We start from the raw sequence: 15,478 nt of genomic DNA, 5'->3' as shown, positions 1-15,478 counted from the left end.
TAAATACCCAGGAATAAATCTAACCAAAGAGACAAAAACTCTATGCACTGAAAACTATAGAAAGCTTATGAAAGAAATTGAAGAAGACAAAATATAGAAAAAGATTCCATGCTCCTGAATAGGAAGAACAAATACTGTTAAAATGCCGATACTACCCAAAGCAATCTACATATTCAATGCAATCCCTATCAAAGTGACACCAACATTCTTCACAGAGCTAGACAAATAATCCTAAAATTTGTATGGAACAGAAAAGAACCAGAATAGCTAAGGTGATCTTGAAAAACAAAACCAAAGCAGGAGGCATCACAATCCCAGACTTCAAGCTACACTACAAATTTGTAATCATCAAGACAGTATGGTACCGGCACAAACCGATACTCAGGGCGTGTGGGTGGATCCGTCGGTTATGCGTCCGACTTTGACTCAGGTCACGATCTGGCCAATCTTGGGTTAGAGTCCCACATCAGACTTTTTGCTGACTGCTCAGAGCCTGGAGACTGCTTGGAATTCTGTGTCTCCCTCTCTCTCTGACCCTCTCTCACTCATGCTCTGTCTCTGTCTCTGAAAACTAATAAATAAATGCCAAATATTAAAAAAAAAAGAACAGACACTCAGATCAATGGAACAGAATACAAAATCTAGAAATGGAACCACAAATTTAGGCCAACTAAACATTGACAAAGCAGGAAAGACTATCCAGTGGAATAAAGACAGTGTCTTCAGCAAGTGGTGCTGGGAAAACTGGACAGCAACATGCAGAAGAATGAACCTGGGTCACTTTCTTACACCATTCACAAAATAAACTCAAAATGGATGAAAGACCCCAATTAAGTCAGGAAGCCATCAAAATCCTCAAGGAGAAAGCAGGCAAAAACATTTAGGTCTTGGCTGCAGGAACTTCCTACTCAACACATCCCTGGAGGCAAGGGAAACAGAAGCAAAAATGAACTACTGGGACCTCATCACTTCTGCATAGTGAAGGCAACAATGAGCAAAACTAAAATTCAACTGACAGAATGGGAGAAGATATTTGCAAATGACATCTCAGATAAAGGGTTAGTATCCAAAATCTATAAAGAATTTATCAAACTCAACACCCAAAACACAAATAATCCAGTGAAGAAATGGGCAAAAAACATGAATAGACACTGCTCCAAAGAAGACATCCAGATGGCCAACCGACACATGAAAAAATGCTCCACATCACTCATCATCAGGGAAATACATATCAAAACCACAATGAGATACCACCTGACACCTGTCAGAATGGCTAACATTAACAACTCAGGCAACAACAGATGTTGGTGAGGATGCAGAGAGAGGATCTCTTTTGCATTGTTGGGGGCAACTCAAGCTGGTGCAGCCACTCTGGAAAACTGTATGGAGATTCCTCAAAAAACTAAAAATAGAACTCCCCTATGACCCAACAATTGCACTACTAGGCATTTATCCACGGGACACAGGTGTTTTGTTTCAAAGGGACACATGCACCCCCATGTTTATAGCAGCACTATAAACAATAGGCAAAGTATGGAAAGAGGCAAATGTCCGTCGATGGATGAATGGATAAAGAAGACATGGTATATATATATACATATATATATATATATATATATATATATATATATATATATATACACACAATGGAGTGTTAGTTGGCAATCAAAAAGAGTGAAATCTTGCCATTTGCAACTACATGGATGGAACTGGAGGGTATGATGCTAACTGAAATGAGTCAGTCAGAGAAAGACAAACTCATATGACTTTACTCATATGAGGATTTTAAGAGACAAAACAGATGAACATAAGGGAAGGGAAACAAAAATAATATGAAAACATGGAGGGGACAGAGTATAAGAGACTCATAAATATGAAGAACAAACAGAGGGCTACTGGAGGGGTTGTGGGAAGGGATGGGCTAAACTGGTAAGGGGCACTAAGGAATCCACTCCTGAAATCATTATTGTACTATATGGTAACTAATTTGGATGTAAATTTTAAAAACTAAAAACATATGCTAAATAAATAATTAAAAATTAAAATATTTTTTAAAGAAAATAATCGGTGATCATGATGTTGAGGTAAAAATTTCTTAAAGATTATGCCTAAAGCTCCGTTAATAAAGGTAAAAATCCAAAACTGAAAAAAAAATTCTTCATATTGTCACACCACCATCCACACACTCTAATGTAGAAGTGCGTCCTAACACTGTCGTTCACTTTTAAAGAATCAAATATAAGTCTGGAGCTTGATATATATGTCAGAGGACATGCAAATGGGGCCCTCTCTGTGCTGATAAAACCAGCCCAGCCCCGACCCTGCAGCTGGGAGAGGAGCCCCAGCCCCAGGAGTCCCAGGTGTTCCCATTCTGTGATCACACAGAACACACACACCTCACCATGGAGTTTGTGCTGGGCTGGGTTTTCCTGGTTGCTCTTTTAAAGGTAATTCATGGTGAACGAGGGACACTGAGTCTGTGAATGGATGAGTGAAACAGTGGATGTGTGACAGTTTCCTGACCAAGATGTCTTGTGTCTGCAGGTGTCCAATGTGACGTGCAGCTGGTGGAGTCTGGAGGAGACCTGGTGAAGCCTGAGGGGTCCCTGAGACTCACCTCCGTTGCCTCTGGATTCACCTTCAGTAGCTATTACATGCACTGGGTTCCCCAGGCTCCAGGGAAGGGGCTGCAGTGGGTCTCATGGATTAATACTGATGGAAGTAGCACAAGCTACGCAGACTCCGTGAAGGGCCGATTCACCATCTCCAGAGACAACGCCAAGAACACGCTGTATCTGCAGATAAACAACCTCAAGACCGAGGACACGGCCACATATTACTGTGCAAGAGACACGGTGAGGGGACCTCACTGGGAGCCCACACACAAACATCCCTGCAAGAGGGGATCAGCACCCCCAGAGGGCGTACACTATTAACAAATCTGCTTTATGTTCCCAGGAGCAGGTGCAGATGGAGGTTAAAGGCAGGTTTCCTGTTAGGGTCTGGGGCTTCCTCCCCACACAGCAGTTTCCCCAGGGAGCCTCCCTGGATATATGATTCTGTGTTTACCTATTAACTCTCTGAATTAGCAACTGGGTTGTCATAGGGAAACTAGACTAACATGCACAAAGACACAGTTGTTTGCACTTGCTTACTTCTGTCCCTCAACATGAGTGAATTACAGAATTCCTGAGGCACAAAAGCTGAACCTTTACAGGAGTGCCAGATGCACTCCAGGACCACAGGATCCCACATCTCCTCATTATCCTCACCCATCCCTTCTCCCAGTCAAACAACGTGACACATCTTTCATAGCACTTTGCTACTCAGGACTTTAAATGAGCTACAGCTTTATTCAATTCCTCTAAACGAGACAAACCATTTCCGTGTACTAGTCAAAATTCTCCTGAGGAACAGAACCCAAAGCACATTGATTTCCATGACTAAATAGGTTGAGAAGTCCCATGATCTAGTGTCACAAGTAGAAGATACAGGAAAACCAGTGATGTAATTCTTGTCTGATTCTGACTAGTGTCTAGTCTCAGAATGTGGAGAGCTGATGATGTAACTCTCACAAAAAGGGCCGTGGGGACCAATGTTCCAGTTGATGCAGTTAGAGGGTATCATGCTAGGCAAAGTAAGTCAGTCAAAGAAAGAGAAACACCATATGATTTCCTCATATGGAGAATTTAAAAAACACAACAGATGATCATAGGGGAAGGGGAAAAAGAGCAAGAAATCATAAAAAAAACTCTAAGGTTAGAGACCAAACTGAGGGTTGCTGGAGGGCAGGTGTGTGGGGGATGGGATAATGGGTGTTGGGGATTAAGGAGGCCACGTGTTGTGATGAGTACTGGGCGTTAATGTAAGTGATGAACCAATAAATTCTACTACTGAAATTAATATTACACAATATGTTAACTAACAAATATTTAAACACAAACTTAAAAAATTTAAAAAGTGGAAAAAAGGAAGGGAGAATTGTTGTCACAAATTGTCGTGAACATGGAATCTAAGGTAGTGAGTCTAACGTCTTGCATTTACTCATTATATCCCTAACTGATGGTGGACATAAATTAACATACTCATGAATTTTCACAGCAGTGCCACGTGGGCTGGAATTCAAACCACAGCTGCCCTTCCCAACTCCACTGTGCCCACACGTTATGGGCGGCTTGTCCAGACACCTGCACAAGAACCCAGGTTGGGCCTCAGCAGGGACCCACATCTACAGAACTGGAAAGTGTGGAGACTTGATACTTCCTGAGAAGCTCTGGGTTTCCTCCCCTGACTTGCTGTCTCAGCTCCCTTGTCTTCCTTTCCTGTCTCTTTTGAAAAGGACCATGTCCCCTGTTAGTGGTGCATGAAAGTGAGGGGCTATATGTTCTATAAATATTCAATATGACAGATCACATACAAGGGGGCAAAAAAAAAAGCCTATATGGTGCAGCCTGTCTCGCAGCTTCTATCACCCAATGTGGCAGAGTACAAATAAACCTAAATATGCATTTGGTAAAAACTACACAGCATGTTGAAAAAGCATAAACAGATGAGAAGACTGGAAGAATTCCACAAATGCAGATATGAGCTCCCCTTGGAAAGAAGAAGAAAAATTATACTCCCAATGATGCAAGAGTAAAATAATTTTAGGAAATGATACAAGAGTTTCAATGTGTTCTATTCATAAAGGGTCTGAAAGTGACAATGCAAAAAATGGATTTTCAGGGTTTCACATAGAATTGCAAAGGAAAAATTTTGTGTCAAGAACTCGGTTGTGTGCACAGAGCTCAATGGCTCCTGAGACATAGAGAAAACCCACCACCTGGAAAGGTAAACGTTTTTTTTTGACCCCAGGAGCACATCTAGAAAATATGATGAGCAGTCTGGCCAAAGAGACACAGCATAGCAACTCTTGTGATATTTAAACTTCAATTTCAGCATGAGAACAGAATTTCCATATATTATGAAAAAAAAAACCATGCCAGGAAAATGAGTTGCTAGAGTCTATAAATTTAAAAACAAACAAAAACACTAAGTCACCAGAGACCAATTAGGGAAGAAGTCAACATTGAGAGAAACCAGAAAAAAACAGAATTTTAGTTACATTGCAAGTCAAGAAATCAGTGGGGTGCCTGGGTGGTTCAGTCGGTTGTCTCTGACTTCAGCTCAGGTCTTGATGTCACGGTTTGTGGGACTGAGCCCCATTGTCAGGCTCTATGCTGACAGCTCAGAACCTGGAGCCTGCTTGGGATTCTGTCTTGCTCTCTCTGCTTTTCGCTGCTCACATTCTGTATCTCTCTCTCTCTATCAAGAATAAACATTCTAAAAAAATATTAGTCACAAGCAAGAGATCATTAAGAAAACCAAAATTATAGCTAAGAAAGAAGACCCATAAAAAGAAATGGTATAAATAGACTTTGTAAAAATCAAATACATTTATCTGCCCACGTGAAAATCAATAGTGAGATAAGTTACAGAGTAAGAGACAATATTCACAAATTGCATAACCACCAAGGGACCTGAATCTTGAATATGCTAAGAACCCTCAACAGTCAATAGGAAGAAAAGAAACAAACCTCGATAAAACAAGCACAGCCTTGTGTAGTAGACATCCTATCCTTGAGGTTATAGACACGTTAGGTACAGACTGGAGAAGACTCTTCACACCATCGACTGTCAGGGAAATTCAAATCAAGAACTCAATAGATTCCCTATACACACATCCCAATGGCCCAGGTATGAAGGGAACACTGGCAACAACATCCAGGTGAGCATCCAGCACACGTGGGGCCCCAAACACTGCAGGGAGGAATGAAAAATAAACGCCAGCTCTGGAAAATCATTGGCTGTTGCTTATTACATTATACATGGCTGACTTAACATGTAACCTGGAAATACCACTCCTTAGTGTTTGCCCCCGAAAAACGAAATCCCATGCTCAGAAAATAAATGGTATGTAAATATTTATAGCATCTTTCTTAGTGTTAGAAGCTAAGAATAAGGCAAAAGTCTTTCAAAATATAAAAGAATAAACCAAGTACGAAACTTCCATCAATGGGATGCTTTACCACAGAAATGTGACACTACTGATGCACACCTGAAAGCAGGTGAACCTCAGAGACATGATGTGGAGGGAAGGGGGGTAGTCCCATAATTACAGAGGTGGTGTGGCCTGGGACATTCACGCAGCCAGACCATGGTGACAGTGGTTTGGTTGGGCATTCCTTATCTCTTTCTGTACCAAACCACATGATGAGATACTCTGCTTCATTTGAGTGCTCTCCTATGTTCAACCACCCTCTGATGTATGGAGACTCCAAAGACTGAACCCTACAATCTCGGACTCCTCTGAATTGAGAGTTGTTGAGGCCATAGTCTGATATGTGTTCTGACAGGAGCTGATCCCTCCACTGTCCCTGTCTCTGGCTCTCTAATGCAGGTGAGCAGGAGTAGGTTAGAAATCCTCCACTGAACCATCTGTCTCCTGCACCTGCCTCTCCCACAACATGAGGCGCAGACCTTCCTCACACTCAGCTAGAAATGAAGTCAGTTCTATCGGAACAGATTTGCTCCTAGATTTAGTGGATTTCTCCATCTCCCCCTTTCCCTGGGCAAAACTTGGCAAAGGTGTACAGCTTCAGGTGGGGACAAATCCTGAGAAGGATTCCCTCCTTCCTCAGTTTGGAAACTGAGGGCTCAGTTTAGGGGTGGCTGGCAGATTCACTGCTTTGTGGCTTGCTTGTCCTGGTGGCATGAGACTCCTGCCATACAAGTCAGGTCTGGGGTGATCAGGTTCCCAGCATCCCTAGTGGACTGTACCCAGGGCATAACTCCATCCTAGGAGTTGGGCTGCACACAATGAGTGAGTCGCACATGTCAGTGGCACCTGCTGGGGCTTGGCCTCAACAGCAAACAGCTTAGGGTCACTGACATCCCATCCCTCTGGGAAAGAGTCCTCTGAACAGGAGCTGGTCACCGGGAAACCTGTGTATTGCTTACAACAGTCTTGAGGAGAGGTTGCAGCCAGGCTCAGTGGCACATGCCTATAGTCCCAGCTACTTGCACTGGAGTTTCTACTTGCTGATCTGGGGTGGGAAAGGAAAAGAATATACTTTAGTTCAAATATTCTAGGTGTTCTTTCTGTTAGTATATTTTCTGGAATAAATGCTTCTTCGTGGGCTGTATGCCAACATGGCCATTTTCAGGCACTATAAATACATTATTCGAGTTTTTATTCAAATTCCAGTTAGTTAACATGCAATGTAACATTACCTCCAGGTGTAAAATATAGTGATTTAACATTTCAATACAGCACCCAGTGCTCATTATGAGTGCCCCCTTAATTCCCATCAACTACTTCCGCATTCCTCCACTCACCGTCCCCCTGATAACCATCAGTTTTTTCCCTATAGTTAAGTATCTGTTTCGTGGTGCTTACATGGTTCCATGGGTTGGGCCCACGACTCTTGATCTGGGCTCTTGTTTTGATCTCATGGTTCCTGAGATCGAGCCCCACTTTCGTTTCTGCACTAGCAGAACAGAGTTTCCTTGGGATTCTCTTTCCATCTGATTCAGCCCTACCTCCCATTCTCTCTCAAAATAAATATATCAACATGCAAAAAATAGCCTATTTCTTGGATTACCTCTTCTCTCTTATTTGTCCCTTTGCCCATTTGTTGCTTCTTAAATTCCACATTTGGATGAAATCATGTATTTGTGTTTGACTTATTTCAGTAAACATAATACTCTCTAACCCAATACATGTGCTTACAAATGGCAAATGTCATTCCTTTTGGGGATGAGAAATATTCCAGTGTGTGTGTGTGTGTGTGTGTGTGTGTGTGTGTGTATAGATATACCACATATTCTATACCCATTCATCAATCAATGCATACTTGGGCTGAGCTGTTTCCATAGCTGGGCTTTTGTGATATAGCTGCTGTAAACATAAAGGTAAAAAAACCCTTAACTTAGTATTTTTGTATCCTCTGGGTAAATACCTAGTAGTGCATTTGCTCGATCATAACGTAGTTATATTTTTAGCTTTCTAAGGAACCTCCATGCTGTTTTCCATAGTGGCTGTGCCAGTGTGCATTCCCACCAGCACTGCAAAAAGGATCTTCTTTCTCTGCATCCTCACCAACACCTGTTGTTTCTTGTGCTGTTGAGTTTAGCCTTTCTGACCAGTGTGAGTTGATATTTCATTGTACTTTGGATTTATGTTTCCCTGATGAGGAGTGATGTTGACCATACCATCTGTATGTCACATTTGGAAAAATGCTTATTCATGTCTTCTGCCCATTTTTAATAGGATTATTCAGTTCTGGAGTTGAATTTTATACTGTATATACAAAACTTTAAAGACTCCACCAAAAAAAAAAAAAACCCGCTAGAACAGGTACAATAAACCGGTAAATTTGCAGCATACAAAAATCAACATATAGAAATTTGTTACATTTGTATACACCATTAATGAAGCAGGAGAAAGGGAAATCAAGGATCAATCCCATTTATAGTTACACCAAAACCATAATATACTAGAAATAAAACTAACTAAAGAGGTAAAATATCTGTACTCTGAAAAATCTGGGACATTTATGGAAGAAATTGAAGAAGACACAAAGAAATGGAAAAATATTCCATGTACATAGATTAAAAGAAAAATCATTGTTAAAATGACGATACTACCCAAAGCAATCTACACATTCGTTGCAAATAGTTAAATTTCCTGTCAAATAATACCAGCATTTTTCACAGAGCTAGAACAAACAACTCTAAAAGTATCATGGAAACACATAAGATCCCAAATAACCAAAGAAATCTTGAAAAAAGAAAAAACCTGTATGCATCACAATTCTGGATATCAAGCTATATTAAAATGCTGTAGTCATCAAGACAATATGATACTGGCAAAAAATAGACACATAGATTAATGGAACAGATTAGGAAACCCAGAAATGGCACATAACTATATGATCAACTAATCTTCGACAAGACAGGAAAGGATCTCAAATGGAAAAAAGTCCTTTCAACAACTAGTGTTGGGAAAACTGGACAGCAACGTGAACTTGTAATGAAACTGTACCACTTTCTTACAGTTTACATAAAAATAAATTCAAAATGAAAGAAATACTTAAATGTGACACCGGAAACCATCAAAACCTAGAGGAGAACACAGGCACCAACCTCTTTGACCTTGGCCAGAACAACTTATTACTAGACATGTCCCAAGAGGCAAGGGAAACAATAGCAAAACTAAACTATTGGGATCTCATCAAGATAAAAAGCTTCTGCACAGGGGCGCCTGGGTGGCGCAGTCGGTTAAGCGTCCGACTTCAGCCAGGTCACGATCTCGCGGTCCGTGAGTTCGAGCCCCGCATCGGGCTCTGGGCTGATGGCTTAGAGCCTGAAGCCTGTTTCTGATTCTGTGTCTCCCTCTCTCTCTGCCCCTCCCCCGTTCATGCTCTGTCTCTCTCTGTCCCAAAAATAAATAAACGTTGAAAAAAAATTAAAAAACAAAACAAAAAAAAAGCTTCTGCACAGCAAAGAACAAATCAACAAAATTAAAAGGCCACTGACAAAATGGGGGGAGATATTTGCAAATGACATATCAGATAAAGGGTTACTATCCAAAATCTATAAAGAACTTATCAGACACAACACTCAAAAACCAAATAATCCAGTGAAGAAATGAGCAGAAGACATGAATACGTATTTTTCAAAGAAGACATCCAGATGAGAAAAAGACACTTATAAAGTTGCTCGACAACACCCTCATCAGTAAAATATAAATGAAAACCACAATGAGATACCAACTCACACCTGTCACAATGACTAAAATTAACAATTCAGAAAACAAAAAATGTCAGCAAGGTGAAGAGAAAGTGAAACCCTTCACATTGTTAATGGTTAATCAAACTGGGGAAGCCAGTCTGGAGAACAGTGTGGAGATTCCTCAAAAAATTAAAAACGGAACTATCCTGTGATCAAGCAACTGCATTTATCCAAGGATACCAAAGGTATCCAAAGGATACCAAAATGCTGATTCGAAGGGGCACATGCATCTCAATCTTTATGGAAGCCCTATCAACAAAAAACAAATCGTGGAACAGCCCAAATATTCATCAACAGATAAATGCATAAAGAAGAGGTGGTAAATATATACAATGGAATATTACTCAGCCAGCAAAAAATGAAATCTTGGTAATTACAATAATGTGGATGGAACTACAGTGTATTATGCTAAGTGGAACAAGTCAGTCACAAAAAATCAAATATCCTGTGATTTCACACATTAGTGGAATATAAGAAACACAACATACAGAAAGGAAAAATAAAATAAACCAAAACAGAGAGGGAGGAAACCAGAATACACTCTTAAATACAGAGAACAAACTGAGGGGAAGTGGGGCGCGCGGGGGGGGGCTAAATGGCATGTGGCCATTAAGGAGGGCACTGGTTGAAATGAGAACTGGGTGTTATAAGTATGCGATGGTTCCCTAAATTCTACCCCTAAAAGCAGTACTACACTGTATGTTAACAGACTTGAATTTACATTAATATAATACAAGAAAATTATATATAGAGAGAGACTACCTCAAAATAGCAAGCTTCTGCACAGTGAAGGAAACAATCAACAAAACTCAAAGGCAACCTATGGAATGGAAGAAGGTATTCATAAATGACATATCCACGGGGTTAGTTTTCAAAACATGTAAGTATTTTAAAATTATTTTCACATTATCAGTAGAGAGTGTGTGGATGCAGTTCAGCACACTGTCGTGTGAGAAGCAAAACTCGTGTCTTCCACTTTCCTATTGTGGTAAGATCTCACTGAACATGAGACCCACACTCTTCACAAAATTTTAACCATACATTACATTATTGTTAATTACAGGAGTAATGATATGGAGACCCCTTTAGAACTTAATCATCTTGCATAACACAAAATCTTAGCTCTTGAGATCTAGTCCACATTGCCCCTCCCTGCCAGGCCCTGGAAACTGCCATTTCACTCTCCATTTCATTGTTATCAAAACCCAAATTCAACTGCCTGTTGCTGGAAAGGTCAATGTTCAAAGTTTTAGTTTTGGTGGGAAAGGAATTTGAGCTATATTCAGAAGGCAAGCCACTGGGGAGAAGGCAAACTCTTGTCCAAAGGCCAACTCTGAGGTTTCTCCCTGACCCAGGGCGTTTTAAAGCAGTAGAGGGTACTTAAACAAGGCAGTGCCATGGTCAATACCATCTTTTGATCATGGGCAGACTCCATGGTGCAAGCTGCCAAAGTAACCTCAACTTCCCTGCATCTCCAGCTGAAGAGGGAACCAAACATACATGGGAGGAGACTGCCAGAGGCCAGGAAAGAACCACCATAATGGATTAGAGGAGAAAACCCCTGGGGCTCACACATGGTCAGCAGTACTTTCTGTTCTCCCCAGCTGGCATAAGAAAATATGAAAATACAACGTTGTGGTTCACCAATCATCACTCAGAATACTGAGAAATGTTTTCCTCAGTAAACTCAGAGGTAGCTTCAAAGCAAAAACCAAAAGGATCAAACGGCTTGCAAACGAAAAGCCAGGGAGAATAAGACACATCAAACTCCAAAGAGATTTTTTGCATCACCCATAAAGGTAAAATTGACAATGTTTACCTCCACATCACAAGGAAGCAAAAGCAGTGGTCTCTGTAATGAGGAAAAGTAGTCATCCAAACAAAGTGACCCAAACGTACCACAGGACATGGAATTGGCAGAGAAGTTCAGGGTGATATAACTACATAGCCCATATGCAAGTAGCTGGAGGAAAGATTGAAGGTGTTGACTAGAGCCATGCCTCTGGGTCCAAATCCCTACCCATGTCCATGTGACCACTCTTGACCATGGCCCACCTGCCTGTCCCACATCCACTCCAGCTGAACTGATGTGCAGGGTCACCCAATGCCACACCCTGGGAATGTTGCCTAACCTCACAGGCGGCCCCCAGGTGCAGGGTGCTGGCCACCTGGCACAGCCCTCTGTTCTGTCTGATGGTCTAGACCTGGCTTTGCTGAGGATCCTCCATTTATCCATTCTCACTGGCAGATGTCCCTGAGCAGGAGGAGCAGGAGGCTGGCAGAGGACCAGGTCACCCTGAGGGCACCCTCTTGCTGTTTGCACTCTGGGCAGTGCTGGCTCCTGTGCAGTGTTCTCAATGGCATCCTTCATCGCACAAAATCTCCTCTAAGGTGGTAATTCCCAAGAAGGAGCTGCACCAAACCAAGGGCATTCAGATGCCTGGCTGTAGGTCCTATAGCCAGCATTTTGGGGGCAAGAGACATGTTATGCACATATGGCACAAGAAACTCTTTTGGTCCAGACTCTGCTGATGATGACTCAGGATGCTCAGGGAGCCTTGCAGATGGACTACCCCTTCAGGCCTCCAGACTGTTACTACCTCGGCTACCTGGAGGAGATTCCTCTTTCCATGGTCACAATTGACACATGCTATGGCAGCCTTGTAGATATGATGAAGTTGGGTTAACTTGCCTATGAAATCAGACCCCTCAGTGTTTTCCAATGGTTTGAACTCATTGTTTCTCAGATAGTGGCAGACACCAATGCAATGGGACCTACTTATAATCTGGGATATAAGGAGGATAATGGACCCCCTGTTCTTCAAGGAAATGCCAGTGCAGCACGAAGGAACTCTAATAAGTTCTGTTCATCCCATCACATAATTTTCAAAGGACTTGCTCTCAGTTTCAAAACAATGTATAGTGTGTTAACCACGTGGAAAAAAGTGCCCAATTCCTAATAAGGCTAGTTAGCTTAATTGAGTCAATATTTCATGGTATTGATGAAAGTTATTGGTTTCATGATCATTTATAGTGAGAGACATCAAGCTCACATGGGCAATTATGTGTTGCATCGGAGTTTTCTTTCTTCAATAATAGGAGTCAAAATATTTTCAAATTCTTAAACCATATTCACCCATAATTGTGATTTGAGATGGGCCCCATGAGGTTCATTGCACTCCAGTTGTAAATTCTATATGCCATCCAACAATGGGTTTTATGCCATCATTCTGGGTTATTTAGGCAGACATTGTTTACTCTTGTCTGTCATAGCAACACATCAGATTGCAAGAAATAGTGGCTTGTGCTTTGACACTGATGAATGTGCTTGCCAAAAAAGATCCAGCTGCATTAGGACCCAATTAACTGGTATAATGGAAGCTTTTAGTACCTGATCCTTCATTCATATGCAGCACATAATGAATTGTGGAACAGGCAAGTGCATGTTCAACACTGAAATGGTGCATTTAAATAAAAGCCTGACACACTATCATTATGGAAACTACATAGTGGATCCAGGCAAGCAGTGTGACTGCGGCTCATTCAAGCAGTGCTAAAGCAATCTCTGCTGTAGGCGTGATTGTAGCTGAACCCCTTGGGGGAAATGTAATACAGGCAGATGCTATACAGACTGCACCAACTCCGCTGCTTGGACACTCTGCAGGCCAATCCAAAATATACGTGATCTTCCAGAGTCCTGCTGTGGGGTGTCCTTGGCGTGCCCTGATGACTTCCATATGCAAGATGGAACCGCGTGCACTGAAGAGGGCTGCTGCTATCATGGAAACTGCACTGACCACACTATGCACTGCCAAGAATTTCTGGGAAAGGTGAAGATGTTTGCTATACCATAAATCACAAAGGCAGCCGACATGGACACCGCAGAAGAACCCGGGGAATTCAACGCTGAACCCTGTTACCACACAGACGTGCTTTGTGGAAGGCTGAAGTGTAGGAATGTCACACATCTCCCTCAGCTGCAAGAGCATGTTGGATTCCAACTGTCTGAGATCCAGGGTTCTGGTGTTTGGGGCTGGATTCACATTGTAGCACAGGAACAACTGAGATTGGTCATATGAGAACTGGTACTTCCTGTGATCCTGGAAAGTTGTTAGGATACCTACGGCAATGGTAGTGGGGCTCAGATGAATTATGACTATCCCAGAGAAATGCAGTCACAGACGTATGTGCAACCATAACAAGAGCTGCCATAGCACATAGGCTAGGATCCTCCATGGTGCACTGGACGAGGCCCTGGTGGGAGCACAGACAGTGCACCCCTTCAAGAAGAATTTAGTCAGTCAGGCAAAGTCATGAATCCAAGGTATATCTAAGAGTGGTTTTTGGTCTGATTTATGCCATAATAGCTGCACTCCTCTTTGGTGTTGCCAGAAATGTCAGAACTGTAAACACAAAGAAAGTTAAGGAAGAGATTTTAGGAGAAGACAATCCAGAATTTATCCTCCAGACCCCTGAAGAACTGTAGACAATGCACCTGGTGCATCTGTAAAAATACAGTAATGAGGCCCACAGCTGACATCCACGTTTCCAAGGGTCTGTGGAGACACAGGGGTTCTCAGGCCCATCATGGCTCTGACACCAGGTCTCTCATGGGTCACTGACCAGCACTCTGAAATAAAACTTTAAAACTGCATGCTTGTGGTCTTTATGTAGTTTTTAAGCCTGTAAGAGCCCAAACTGAGCCTTAGTTTCTGGGAAGAGGACATGAGTCAGCAGCTGTGTCTTGAGTGGAAGTGTCTGGTCCCAGAAATAAGAGAAGTTGACACAAGGTCTTTTATGGGCAAATTCATGAGTTTTCTCCAAAACTGTGTTGTTGCACACTGAGTATTTTCTCATTCTCCAGGTAATCTGTTTTCCCCCAGTCCCAACGTGTGTTCAGGATAATGGAGGGCTACCACCCCCCACACTACCTGTCCCCCACTGGGGTGTCTGTGGGCTATGAGGGAAAGGGACTGGCATTATGTTCACCAAGCACAAGCTGTGCCTCCCTGGCGAGCAAATTTCCAAATGTGGGAGACTGAGACCATGAGGCTGAAAGGAGCACCCCATGAAATCAATTAGAAAGGTAGGCACAAGTGCCTGTGGATGACTTTGGCATCCAGAGGGACCTTGGTGAATGTGAATCCCTGCTCTCTTTCACTTGCCTACTTTTCAGTGAGTTTAACCTTAGATAAGAATCTGCCTAGGATTCCCACTTTGGTTTTCTAAGCACCTTCTAGAAAAACACACAGATGAGCCTGTGAAAGTTAGCAAATTCAGCCACATCCGCTCCCAAGAAATCCTGTACTTGCTACCCTGTTTTCTATGTCCTGGTCATTGGGAATTTGGGATGGAGGCCTCCCCTTCCCTGGGTCCTTGTGTCCTCTTGTTCTGGGCTCTGTAAGTCATAAATCCTGTGCTTCCATTTCCTTTGTTGGGAATGTACTGAAATCCCACCTTCATTCAGAACGGCACACACATCTGGGCAACTAGGCAATTTCTAGAGTCATACAATCCACAAGACTGTACATGAAATATTAGAAAATTAACAGAATGAACACAAGTAAGATTGAATCGATAATCTAATCATACCCCGCCCCAAAAGAAAAAAGTCAGCTTAGTAACAGAGGGCTTTATCTATGAA

The 15,478-nt window shown here is 42.1% G+C and overlaps 1 gene segment (V, D, J or C); it reads left to right on the top strand.

Annotated features, from left to right (window-relative positions):
* Positions 1 to 2,343: 2,343 nt before the first annotated feature.
* Positions 2,344 to 12,521, top strand: LOC125168157 (immunoglobulin heavy variable 3-74-like). The segment is given in 5 exon segments: positions 2,344 to 2,446; positions 2,543 to 2,865; positions 5,882 to 5,888; positions 6,196 to 6,208; positions 12,357 to 12,521. Coding segments are annotated over 5 exon segments (552 nt in total).
* Positions 12,522 to 15,478: the final 2,957 nt, after the last annotated feature.

This window comes from Prionailurus viverrinus, chromosome B3 (genome assembly GCF_022837055.1).
Source record: "Prionailurus viverrinus isolate Anna chromosome B3, UM_Priviv_1.0, whole genome shotgun sequence".
In the NCBI taxonomy this organism is placed as follows: domain Eukaryota; kingdom Metazoa; phylum Chordata; class Mammalia; order Carnivora; family Felidae; genus Prionailurus; species Prionailurus viverrinus.
This window is presented reverse-complemented; position numbering and strand designations above follow the sequence as displayed.